Here is a 14076-nt window from a genome sequence, read left to right on the forward strand (position 1 = left end):
TCCGGGACTACTACTCTACATTTCCTTTCTTCAAATGACCAGCGAAAACGTGAGGAAGATCGTCGATTTTGGTTGCCTTGTTAGAAGACCTACTATAAGTTAGATGTTGTTACTACTACTACTACTACTACTACTACTACTACTTTTACTGTTCAAGAGAATGAGAAGAAGCGTGCTTATGCTGACCGCATATGTGAAGTTGAGCATGGATCATTCACTCCACTGGTTTTTAGTTCCACAGGAAGCACAGGCACTGAAGCCACAACCTTTTACAAGCGAATGGCAAGCCTTCTTGTTGAAAAATATAGAGAGAATTACAGCAAAATGATGCAACTGATTCGATGCTGTCTGAGCTTTGCCTTGCTTCGATCAACTATTCTTTGCAGTCGTGGTACTAGATCTTCTTTAAATAAACCTGTCAAACTTGACTTATTAGGACTTGTTGAGAGTGAGGCCTACCTAAATGAATAGGTGGCGGCCATGGTTATTATGGTTAGTGTGTTGTCATTGTTTGTTTGTTTGCTGCACTTGGGTGTTTTTACCCGAGGCCCGGATTTTTAGGCTAAGGATATAGTAATCGTTCGATGACCGAGCGACCGAGCGAGCGACCGACCGTATATATATAGTTGGTTAGCACAGGTGCAAATGAAGCTATTCCGACCAATAGACGAGAAGTGGTGTCATTACCGAACAACAGACGAACGTGATGTCATCATGAGGCTCCACCTCTCTTTCTTTGGTAGCTGCTAACAAGAATTCGGGAATCAGGCGTCCGTCCTGTACATGGTGTTTAGTCCTTTGCTTTAAAGATTTAGCACATAGAAACAACACCTATAGTTTACATTTGCAAGTGTATGTTTCCCCAACAACAACCAGAAGCGAGGGTGTGTACCTGACTTGTAACATTTTGCTTGTTCCACAGTGTTTCTGCATAGTGGTTCTGCAGTCTGCCAGCTTGAATTTTCGGTGTGCGTGGCTGAGCGGCCGTGGTGTTGTTGCAAAGATCACTAGTGTCGTCTTCAACAGAAATTTGGCGCTTGACGGGAATTTGCGAAGGGGAACGTGCATTGTCCATGACAGCGTCTGTTTGTCGGACGAAGCGGTCTGGCTGATCTGTAACAGGCGCTGATCCAGGATTTTTTAGAAGGGGGTGGCTAGCTAGTGGTCGTAAGTGAGACATATTGGAGTGTGACAAAATTGTACTAGATAGCTACTAGCGAATTGAGTGAAGACAGTCTAACTCAAGTCCACCAGCGACTGTAGCCCATATCCGGGATATTGCCAAGGGCGGCTGACGGTGACGTTAGCATCTGATCATGACGTCTGACTCAAAGAAATTCAAGCAGCCAACACAGTTTGAGTTAGCGTTCGATGGAGGCTACGGAGCACAAGAATCAGGGATGCGGAATGAACAAAGGCAACTGTCGCAAGAATATGTACAACCTGCGACGGCGACCCTCAGCAAAAGTCAACTACAGGAGCCGGAGGGTTTGCAAAGCAGTCTCCTTCAGATTGCAATTAGACATACAAGAGAGCTAACTGCCGATGACAAGTACCGTTTGCTAACTACCGTGCAAGACGACATCCGGGATGATGAGTTGGACACAAGGTCATTTTCTGCTGGAGATCCTGAGGGTAAAAAGCGGAAGGTCAAGCAGATTACATTCAAAGAAGGTGGCTTCGAGAGGATAACTGGCTTCGCTATGGTAAATCAAGGGATGACAAGGGAGGTTGGTGTCTACCGTGTATTTTATTTCTGACTCCTGATGACATGAGATCTCTTCACCTTGGCGTATTCGTTAGAACCCCGTTTGTTAATTACAACAAATCCAAAGAGATTCGTGGTAGACATGCGACAACGGAATATCATTCACGAGCTGTTGATCGGGAGTACCACTTTAGGATGCATTATTCCAATCCTGAAGCAAGAATTGACCACAGAATGACAGATATTAATGCCAGAAACTACAAATTCAACTAAGAAGTTCTGCCTACCATTGTTGAAGCTGTTCTTATGTGTGGAAAGCAGAGGATCGCCTTGCAAGGTCGTAAGCAAGATAAAATCAACTTTGACAGTCCTGCAACACGAAACAAGGGAAATTTTATTGCATTGGTAAGGCTGCTTGTTGGCACCAATTCTTGCTTGGATCAGCATCTCAGGACTGGACCTGCAAATGCAAAGTACATCAATAAAAACATTCAGAACGAAATATTAGAGATTGCTGCTGACCAGATTCGAGATTCTGCAGAAAATGCTTGAGGAAATGTGCACACTTTTCAGTTGTAGCAGACGAGGTTACATCTCATGGGCAAGAGATATTGTCAGTTTGTTTACGGTTCTTAGAAGTTCAAAAAGGTAACTTTGAGCTGAAGCCAAAGAAACATGAAGTCTTGCTGGATTTCGCCTTTCTTCAAAGGATAACTGGGGAATCTATTGCACAGGGTATCCTATGTGTTCTTGAAAAGCATAAGATTGACATCAGGAATTGTCGAGGACAAGCGTATGATACAACCAGTTGAATGAGCTCATCCAGTGTTGGTGTGCAAGCGCATATCAAACGTGTGGCACCTGATGCAGATTATCAAGGCTGCTGCTTGCACAGTCTGAATCTAGTAATATGCAAGTCGTCACAAATAACGGCAATTAGGAACATGTTTGACAGTTGCCAGCAAGCATACCTATTTTCCATAACTCTCCCAAACGACAAAGATTTCTGGAACACGTTATTAGCTGTCAGTGCCCAGCTACCAAGAAGACAAAAATCAATGGTTTGTGCAAGACGAGATGGGTTGAGAGGCATACAACTTTTAACACAATTCTGGAACTTTACACCTATCTTATTGAAACCTGGGATGAGATATGTTACCCAAGCAATTGTGACAAACTTTATCCTGATGGAAGCAACTGGAAATGGGATTCAGAAACACGAACTGCTGCAAATGGCTTGAGGTACACATTTGTTGGATTTGAGCACATTGTAGTTTTCATGCTTGTGAAGCAGCTTCTTGAACCCATACGTCCAATTGCAGAGTGTCTGCAAGCAAGGTTGCAGGAGTTGTACTTTGGCTTCAAGAAAGTTGACGAAGTTGTCCAATTTTACAAAAGGATTCGAAACGATGTGGATGTAGAGCATAACCGAATATACGCTAAAGCCAAGAAGCTAGCCGCTGATATTGGAAGTGATGAAGCAATGCCACGCATCATAAAGGGAAGGCAAACAAGAGCAAATCCTACTGTGTTGTTGCCTTGTGATTACTGGAGAGTAACACTGACAATTCCATTTTTGGACTCCATACTTTCTGAACTTGAGTCTAGATTTGCAAGCGATAAAAGAGCACACTTTGAACTCTGTTTTAGTACCAGAGGTCATTACCAAGAATGAAAGTTTGGAAGAAACGGTAGGAATTTTGACATCTAAATGGGGACATCTGATGCCAACAGAGGATAACTTTGAGAGTGAACTTATCCGTTGAAGGCAGCACTGTCATGGGATTACGGAGACCAAATCCATAACACAACTCTTGAGCGAGGATGCTGATCCGCTATTCTTTCCAAATGTTCGAGAACTGCTCTGCATTCTAGCTGTTCTTCCAGTTGGTAGTGCTGAAGCAGAGAGGTCATTTTCTTGCCTCAGGCAAGTGCATACCTGGCTTCGTACCACTATGACTTGCGATAGACTTGGCAACTTAGGTGTTCTGGCGCTTCATGGATTTGACATTCTACTTAACATAGAGAAGATATGCAGTACTTTTAGGAGTCAACACCCGAGAAGGATGTGCAGTCCTTATGTATTGTACGATGATAGCAATGCGTTGTAAGAGTAAACTTGATCTTGAACACAACCTTGAACATTGTATTGTATTTGTGTACCATTAAAGTTAAACAGAATACTACAAGGTTTCTTTCCGTTCAAAAATCTGAGGAAAAGGGAGGGTGACTAGCCACCCTGTCCACCACCCCTGCATCAGCCCCTGTGTAAGTACGCTAGTGCGTCTCTATTCATTTTTGTTTTACGGTATCCAAAGTCTGAGCGAACGGACGCTTAATTAATCTCCATGTGCACGTGCATGTTTTCTCACATTGATGTTTTGTTTTGGCTCTGGGGTCATCTCATTACAACAACCAAAATTGCGGTTAGACGGATAGCTGTGTAAATACGGTACAGTGTACAGTAGGCGACGTCTAGCTAGAGAAGCGGCACGAACAACAAAACGCTTAGAAAAACTGCACAAAGAACGAGACTTTTACATTATTGTGAGCTGGAAAATAGGTGGTGATCGGCTTGTTTTGCTCTCCATCTGTAACATATGTTTCCCACCAACAAACAGAACAATGATCACGCCCGTTACTTCATCATGTAAAGCTAGGTTTACAATATGACGATGATGACACCCGCGACGCTCGCGCAAAGACGCCGAGTAGGTGTCAAAATGCTGACGCTGACGCTGTACCATCTAATATATAACAGCTCAAACTGTGTGTGTGTGTGTGTGTGTGTGTTCGTGTTTTGCGGCCACGTCTTTTGTTCGTTTGCAACCAAAATTGGCACGCACACTCGGAACGCACAGAGGAAGGTTTTCGTAAAAGAAATTAAAAAGTATGCACCGGGTTCCCTTTCAAGGGGTCGATCCCCGCGTAAAAATTTCTCGATGACGCAAACGCTACACATCCCAGTTCATTCAAACACACTTCCACACCAGTCCTGTGTAGACTGTATGCATCGTCGTCCTTCGCAAAGCTTCCAGCAATCGAATATCTCTTGCCGACGAAACTTACTCTTCTACTAACGCTTTCGTTTCCCTCCAAATTCCGATTGCATTTGCACCGAATCCAACGTACACATTTTCTGCAGCAAGCGCTACACGAGGAGTGTGTCGATTTCTATCGAAACAAACGCGAAGAGCAAGGTACGAATTCATTCAGTACATCCAGGATCTTGAAACAAATATGCACGTGACGTGTCCACAGATCTATCTTTACACTACAGTATCTTGCCCGTGAAGGACGGGCCATGTATACTAGTTTACAATATAATTTGATGAGCGTCAGCAACGAGCCTTACGCGCATGCTTATCATAATCGTATACTGGAAAAGTCTGTGATTTGATTTTCATTTCCTGAGTTTCTCTCTCATCAAGTTGTCGCGGAGACGCTTTTACATTATTTGGCAGCCTGATGCTGGGAGCTCCGTTTTTTCGATACGTTTTTCAAACCGTTTTTCTTGCGCCTCTTATCTCTAAGCTACCGTGACTTGATCTGCCGCAAGCAGCCGTACCTACACATATACACTTTCGGTAGGCTTCTTTTCCATAGTTTCCTTCCGGTTATTTCACTCCCGGATTTGATCTCTAATTTGTCGACAAAGACACGTGCTCCCGGTAGACGCTACAACACTTCCAGTTTGGAAGCTAAAGTTGGACTTGAATCAACTCAAGCGTCGGCGACGCTGACGACGCTGACGACGCCGAGGACGCTCGTGACGCGACGTGCGAGTGTTCACAATATGACGCCTGCCTGAGCGTCCTCGATCGTCGCCAGTGTCATATTGTAAACCTAGCTTTAGGCGAAGATTGCCAGCCGGGATAGCATCGAGGCTCTCCGACTTGTAACATTTGGCTTGTTCCAGCACTTCAAACAACTACATTTGTAACATGCATGTTGTTCCCATTACAACAACTACCAGACGTCTAGAGAAGCTGCACCAACAACCAGACGTCTAGAGAAGCTATACAAACAAACAGATGCCTACAGAAGCTGCAGAAACAACCAAACGTCTACATTCTTGTGAGCTGGAAAACCGGTGGTGACTGCTTGTTTTGCTCTACATTTGTAACTTGCCCACCAACAAACAGAACAATGATCACGCGCGTTACTTTATCACGTAAGACGCTACCCGACTTGTAACATTTGGCTTGTTCCAGCACTTCGAAAAAACCTGATCTACATTTGAAATGTGCATGTTTCCCCTCATTACGACAACAACCAGATGTCTAGAGAAGCTGCACAAACAACCAGACGTCTAGATTGTTGTAAGCTGGAAAATCGGTGGCGAGCTGTTCTTTTGTTGTGCGTGAGGGTTTTGCACACAGAAACAATGCCTAATCTAGCTACATTTGTAAAGTTCATGTTTTTCCACATCCAATTTTGTTTTGGCTCTGGTGTTACCTATGCCACGCCTAAAACCGCCCATAGTGGCTCATTACGACTTCAAAAGCTGCACAAACAATCAGACGCCTAGAGAAGTTGCACAAAGAACTAGACATCTAGAGAGCAAAGGTTGTAACTTTATGCTTCTTCCATAGATAGTGTCATCTTCTGAAAGCTCAAAACATTGTAGGTGCATGAAATCGTGGTTTGTTCACTGAAAATCAGTGCTGTTGCTTTCGTACCTAGCTAACCAAAAGCTGGTTTTGGTATTTGCTCTATACCTTCGCTGTGCGTGGCGGTTAAAGTTGTATTATAGAGTTAATTTATTAGAAATACAGCTAATTTGCCTACAATGTGGTATTTTGTTGCAATTTTGTTTTTCCATAGTAAATGAAAATTGAGAGTTCAGTTATATAATAAACAACATCTGATATGCAGCAGAATGACACCACACAGACAGTTCACTCTAATATTCGATTACCAATTGCTAAAATCATTGTACAGTATGTATAGCCTGACCACACTCATCCACGCTCATATTTCATTGCATTGAAAAGCAAAATTGATCAAAGATTGATTGTGCTGTTTGATTCTACAAATGACTTTTAATTGTACCCATCGGTCTAATTTTTCCAACCTATACAATATTAAAATTGCAAGCAACTTTTAAGCAATCTTCTTTAATTTTTAATTTAATATTTATTAATGCAAGCGTATAGAGAAAATATAATAGACAAACCTCACCCTGTTGGATACTGCATGTGGCTAGAAAAGAACTTAGTCTGTAATTAACGATTTACACGGAGAAAGCCAGGAGTCACCCCATAATTAAGTTTCCGAAGTGCAGTTTCTGAAGCAAAACTGCACATACAAACTTCTACTGATCATGTTAATCTTTTGAAATAGCTTAAATAGTTAATATTAATATCTCCATCTATAATAGTTATGTTGGATCTCACTTTAGCTGTAGAGTGCTACTGAATTACAATGTCTTCAAGTAGCTGGCAGAGATGGCTCTCGATCGAATTAGTTCTCATCCAAATTGTATTTCTATTGATGATATATGAGTGGTTCCAGACAAATACTAGGCTAGGTTTGAATTTGATCTTCTTGCATTAGCACGGCTCGTAGTATCTGAAGTCGGTCCCTAAGTTTGGGTATATCTGATCACTACAATTTGGTATATGCAGTCTATGCTCTAGCTCTAGCTGCTGCATTCCTCTAGTATATATAGAATTATGTTATGTGCCAACGCGACCGACCGGAAGGTGCGTCATTCTATAAACGTCCGTCACGGAAGTAGGCCTAGACGTCCGTCATCAAATTATAGTTGCGTTTATTATTGAATTCGGCGTAGACGACGACCAGGACGACGTGGACGTTGTAGATGTATCTGCAGATGGCTATGATTCGGGACAAGATGTGTACACACCAGATACGGGCCAGCAAGACCGACGCCTCATCAGCGCAGAAGAGGTGGACTGACGACATCCAATAACATATCAAATCACGCAATAATGTTTGTATAATCGAATACCGTATTCCCTCACATAAAGGCGCATGCGCTTATAAGTGAGAGAGCGCATTTTTTCTTGCCGAAGAAAACGCTTTTTAAAATTCATTTATAAGCGCATGCGCTTGTATAAAAATTTTTGTTTGATTTTTGTATTTGCTAATGCATCAGTAAACATACAGTGAGAACAGGTCCTAGTCGTTTTCATCAGTTTCTAAAAGTGTCTCTTCATCGCTATCAGTGCACGTGCTAGTGTCCGACTCCGAGTCGCTAGACTGCGATAATTCTTCGCTAACATCTTCTCCACCCAACATTGCAGCCAGTCGACTGTGCAGCATAACATCGCTTTCGGCGGAACTTCGCACAATGCCACCTCTGCACGACTTTTCGATGGACTCCGTACTGCTTTGCTGTCTTTGAAACATTTCCGTCGTTTACTTTCAGAGAGTCGAGAAGCTGACGCTTAAATTCAAGGGAATAGGACTTGCGATGCATGTCGCGTGTACAGATGCTGTCCGAACACGATTATCCCTCGCCTAAAAGCGCATGCGCTTGTACTCGAGGTATAGGCGCATGCGCTTATTCAGTTCACTTATAAGCGCACGCGCCTTTATGCGAGGGAATACGGTAAAGATGTATGAAATTGATACTAATACAATAATAGGCCATTATTTACTTTGCTAAACTTTGATATGCCTAAGCTGTCACCGGATTTTGACATGCGCCGTGTGGGTCAAAATTCGGCGACAGCTACTATGACATTGGGCGATAGCTGTCGCCGAATGACATAGTCGTCGCCGAACGACCTAGTCGTCGCCGAATGATGTCTAGTAGCTGTCGCCGAATATCGTTATTTTGACACACATGACGCGCCATGGTAGGGACTGCGTTCAAAAACGGATGACTGAGAACTCGCGTCCGGAATATGATGGTGTCCGAGGAACGGGGCCGCGCTCTACTGATGTTGCAATACCGGTCACATCTTGTCAGTCTCCGGGTGGGAGCCGTTTAGTCTCTAAATCATTCTAATTGCTAGTCTAGTGCCCGCTGAGTATGAAGTAAACAATAGCATCGTTTGGTAGACGTGATCTTGGACCACGACTGCACCCAGGGTGGTAAATTGACATGACTAACAAAACATTCCAAAATTTTTTGTCTTCAGTTCTAAAAGGTTAGAGAAAGAGAAAAGAAATAGGAAAAGTGTAGCTCTCTCTAGGCTGTAAAACTATGACTTTTACTGAATAGTTTACAATTTACAAGTATGCAGTGAGGTGCCTCGAAATTCTAACACCTTGCTCGTGCCCACCGTGCGGTTTGATTTCTCTCTCAAAATTTGTAGCAAGACCGATAAGCTGTAGCCCGAGTTAATTTGTGCGCTGTTCATGAAGTCAGGGCTGTAAGAAATTTCTCGAGAAACATTCTCGAGATTAGCATCTCTAGACAACGTTGACGAATTGGTAACTTGCATTAGATTGCAATTGTTCTGCTGCCATCATTGGAACGATCTTCACCGAGTCCTAGATCAGTAATTACTGCTGCGACTGGACAACAATTCTATATACCGGTAACTTGCAATCTAAATCTTAAATGGTGTGTTAAGGTATGCAAGGGATCGGGGATGTTTCAGGCTTTTGAAGGGTTACGTCGGGTAGTGGTCTGCACTACGAACTCGTGCCGTAGTTCAGTCGAGAGCATTCCATCTGCCTGTTTCTCTGTTGTAGACGAGTTTACAGATGGACAAGGTCACGATGTACGCTGCAAAATGCTGACAGCGCTTCTTGCAACCGAAATGTAAGGCAGAAGGCGTGGTTCAAGAGGTGTGCCGTTTCAAGGCTTGTGGTTATACGTAGGCACGCCCTAGAAACCCCCACAAAACACCTATAAATCTGACAGGGTTTTCTGTCGGATTCCCTGTGTGTAGTCGGAGCTGTAGTCTGTTCCACGTGTTTCATGTCTGGAAAGAAGTGTACGTGTCTGCGTCTGCTTCGGGCAGAGAAGGAAAGTCGTTTCACTTTCTTCTTCTTCTGAACCTGGGACAGATGTAGAGCAACTCAGGGAAGCGTCACTGCAGGTCTTTCCCAGCCTGAGATCTGGGGGCCGGCCGGCCAATTTTTCAGCAGTATTTCGTTAGAGTTCGAAGAATGGCTTAAGTTAGAGGATGACACGGCGATCGACAGCAAGGCTAAAGTCACAGTGATTTTAGAAGTCAACCTTTTGGTGAGTTGCCATGTGCTTGATTACGTCATTGTCTGTGTAGGTAGTAGGTAGGTCGGTCTAGAGATGAGAAATCTCATTGCGTGTTTAGGTACTTGCAAAGTAGAAAGGCTGGTTTTCATTGTTTTTACTGCATTTCACTGCAACGTGTCGATTGTCACCTCGGAGCCGCTGTCTTTGAAAGATGCCGACTGGTTGTAACAAAGGTGTACAGTACGGCTAAAATTCTAACCCTTATCGAGCTCAAGATTCTAAGTCGCTGCTGTGGATTATACCAGACAAACGTATCGTCTAGAGTCTGTTCAAAGAATGGAGAGCCCGTGGCAAAATTCCCGTATCTCGGTAAGTACGCCCCCACACCGTTGCTACACATATCATTCGAAAGCACGTGACTAGGTGGAGTCAAATCTCTGGACAAATTAACTCTATAGATCCTGTGTTCGTAGATACAGCATATTTCCTGAAAGAGACTTCTCCCATGCATTACCGACAAAGAATACCGCCAGTAAATGACACCCACGACACTAATTGTACTAATCATTGTTATCATTCTCGTCGTCTCCTAGCAAGATCTCTTCACTGTCTGAAGAGTCCTCTGCACCTACTTCTATAACTAGACTCTCTACTGCTTGTTCTACCACGCCGTCTGACGTTCTGTAGTGGTTTTCCACTTTCTGGATAACGTGGTCGACACACTTCTTCCATTTGGCAGCCGTCACGTTCTCGACGCCTTCTCTGGCCAGTCGTTCGATGGCTTTCATTGTAAAATCCTTGTTGTGGTCTGCAGCGTATCCTTTGACTTGCGCTCATACCAGTTCTATAGAATTCAGTTCACAATGGCCCACCGGAAGTCTGACGACATCATGACCTGCATCATTGGAGAGAACGTCAGTGAGGTATTTCGTCTGTGAGTCGGTTGCCTTTAGTAGCACGAACAACTCAGATTTCAGGCGTTGCTTATCGTAGGTAATACTGTGCTTGTTCGGGTACGCCATTATATCCTTTTTCGTGCTGCTCTTGGTGGGCACTTTCTCAACAACACCATTGTGGTACTTGGCGTTGTCGAGGACAATGACCGACTTGGGCGGACAGTGAGGCAACGGCTGTTTTTGGTACCATTCCATAAAATGCTTGGTATTCGTTTCATCGTGGTAATCCCCGCTTCCCTTCTTACCCCTGAAAATGAGAGCTGCGTTGGGAATCCAGTCGTGCTCACTGCCAGCGTGGAGAATGACGAGCCTACCACCTTTTCCTGATGGCACTCGGATACCTCCTCTGCCATCATAGTCTAGCCAGCAACGTTAATGGATATGATGGGCGTTCGACCAGGTTTCATCCAGGTAGACTATCGTTCTATTGTCGCAATGGAAAGTTTGTATTTTTCTCAGGTAATCGTGTCTCGCTGCAATTATTCTATGCTGCTCATACAATGAAACCTTTTTGTTTCGTCGCTTGTAGCAAACCCCCTCCGCCTGACAGTGGCATACAACGTTGTCCTCCCAAATGGATGCTCGACGTCTTCTTGCAAGGCCAACAGAAGTTTCTCCATGGTAGGCAGTTCACCGCTGGTGTACAATCTGTGTATTCTACGACGAATAACGCCTTCTAAGAAGTCATCCGTTTCTTGCTGTGCTGCTCCTGACCCTGATTCTCTACCCAGCTCTGCTGGACTGCTAACAAATCCTTGTGATCTCATTTCACTTCCAACTCGCTTCACAGACGCAGGTGACACTTGCAGAGCTTCTGCAGTTCGCTTGATTACGTTGCCAAAGAGAATCGGCGCTCCTGTGGTCTTCTCGCGTTCAAAGAACTCTTTCACGCTCGCTATCATACCTTTGTGCGAGCTTCTGAAAGCTGTCTGTGGTCGTCTCTTTCTCTTTTGTTGTTGAGTAGCAGGAAATTTCCTATCAGACGAATGATCAGACAGCAGTTGTAGGTCAGCCGACCGTGATGATGTTGAACTTTCAGGAACGTCTGAAGCAGCCCTATGGGCGACGAGGACGCGAATGACAGAACATTGTTGAACTATAGCGTACAGGACAGACCCAGACGTACTAAAGTAGATAGTAGGCAGCGAGGGCTGGGTAGCAACCATTGCTCTAATCGCTCGTTAAACGATTGTTAGGATTACAATACAGGATGATAGTAATATTTTTGCGTCCGCCCTAATTGTCTCATCTATTAACCACATTTCCCACGGGCCCTCCATTCTTTGAACGGACTTTAGATTGTGCAGTTACGTGCCTATTCCAGTGGGCAGACATATGTTGTAGATAGTTTTTGACTTCAGTGATGTTAGTAGGATTATTTTGTAGTCGTATTTATTACTTCTGATAGTAATTTGAGGTAAATTATTTTACTGGTGCAATCCGTGTGCTGGGTAGGCAGAAGAAGCAGCTATTATAACCGTAATAAGGCGCTACGCGACTCCTATTTAAGTGTTCTTTGAGCACTTTCTCCGGTACACCAGTAACCGTAGGTGAGCATGCAAGAGCACCAGAATAGGACACCTGCCAGAGTACCCTACAGGGTGTCTACCAAGCACAAGTATCGTGTTTCGTGGGTGGCAAGGTCCGAGTACCACGGTGCTCTTAGAGCACCCTAGTTTTAGCAGTGTGCTAACGGTGAATTTCAGATCTCCCAACTGTTAGATTATTGTTATTGTGCGTTCTTTCATCGAGACGCAAAGAAACACACTGCATGAGTTTTGCGGCTTATTATTGCATCCAGTTGCTTAGACATGTACCTCTACCACACAGAACAAGACAAACAACAACGTCGCTCTAGCTCTAGAGACTCTAGCATGCAACTTGCAAAAGGTTCCCAGTGTCACGGCCTCTACTCTTCCATTCCTAGCAGCGTCTTATAGTGACGTATTTAGTGTAGACGGTTCTGCACGAACTGGATCCCACCAGACTCATCACTTCGAATCGGACACGTTTCTCGCCGTTGGACGAGTAGTGGTGACTCACGTCGAAAGTGAAATTAGGCCTCCGCAGTGGCGACGTCTCGCGGTATACAAATCCGTCACCCCAATAGATCACTAGCCTGCACACCAAAAACAGATTAATTGAATAATTTTCTATGTGCACCAAAATGCACTATCACACTGGTTTTCGTCAGAATCCGGACAGAAACGTGTCGGCAGTGTAAATTGCAGATAACATCTGTTCGTGCGATGTGTATCGTTTATCACCTGGGCATTACAGGTGCAAGCAGTGGCGCAAGGCCTGTTCTCTACACAAGCAAATAGTGTCAGGTATACTGTGTACGATCTCGGCGTCTAGCTAGAAATACACACCTGCGAGATCTCTTTCGAAGCACTGTGCTTTCCCCACGCCAAACGACACGTCGTCGCTGGCGACGAAAGCCAAAAGAAGAGCAATGGACAAGACGATGACAACGCAGGTTGCTTTACTCATATTGAGACGAGTTCTCGACGTCAAGGAGAGAAGTAAGAGAATGGCACGACTTGGGCAAACACGCGAACTAGTAGTAGACGATCTGATTACGTAAGACAAAGAGGAATCCGGACACACTGCATAATCCGTGCACCATTGAGCCATTCCACTTTCCAATTATCCTATCAGCACATCCACTTACTCATACTTGGTTTCCACTCTATTATTATTATTCATAGTTGTAGTTTCCACTTATCCATATTTCAACGTTTCAAAATGAACCCGCTGGACACGTTTATGTAGTGATGCGAAATAAACAAAAGTATCCAAACACGTGCTATCCAGATTTCCAAGAACTAACTCAGTAAACATCTCAGAGCCACCCAACGCGCGACTGTACTAACTCAGTAAAAATTCTCAGAGCCACCCAACGCGCGATTGTAAACGGTCCGAATGGTAGACACTCAGCGTCTCAAAAGCCTTAGATGGGCAAGTAAAAAACGCTATTTATTCTTTTTTGACTCGCTTTGTCAGCCAGCCTAGCGCCTCACTCGATCCGTGCACCTTTCGGCCATTCCACTCTCAAATTATCCTAACATCATTGGGTGTGCGTGCATTATTGCAAAACTAAACACCAGATGTTGCACTTATTCGTCGCTTACGCGTATGTGGTTTCCACTTACTCATAGTTGCATTTTTCCACTTAGCCATAATTCAATGTTTCAAACAATAAACAGCTGGTCATTGTGGGAAGCTCTACGTAGCAGCAGTTGGACTGATGCAGGATGGACTTTGGACAG

The 14076-nt window shown here is 44.1% G+C and overlaps 1 protein-coding gene across 1 annotated transcript; it reads right to left on the minus strand.

The window, feature by feature from the left end:
* Positions 1 to 12576: 12576 nt before the first annotated feature.
* LOC134190089 (uncharacterized) lies at positions 12577 to 13330 on the minus strand. The gene is made up of 3 exons (XM_062658512.1): positions 13177 to 13330; positions 12986 to 13112; positions 12577 to 12923 (listed from the first exon to the last, which is right to left on the minus strand). The coding sequence occupies exons 1-3, from the start codon at positions 13295 to 13297 to the stop codon at positions 12728 to 12730; spliced, it is 444 nt and encodes a 147-aa protein (XP_062514496.1). The 5' UTR covers positions 13298 to 13330; the 3' UTR covers positions 12577 to 12727.
* Between the last annotated feature and the right edge of the window lie 746 nt (positions 13331 to 14076).

Source organism: Corticium candelabrum, chromosome 14 (assembly GCF_963422355.1).
Source record: "Corticium candelabrum chromosome 14, ooCorCand1.1, whole genome shotgun sequence".
In the NCBI taxonomy this organism is placed as follows: Eukaryota; Metazoa; Porifera; class Homoscleromorpha; order Homosclerophorida; family Plakinidae; genus Corticium; species Corticium candelabrum.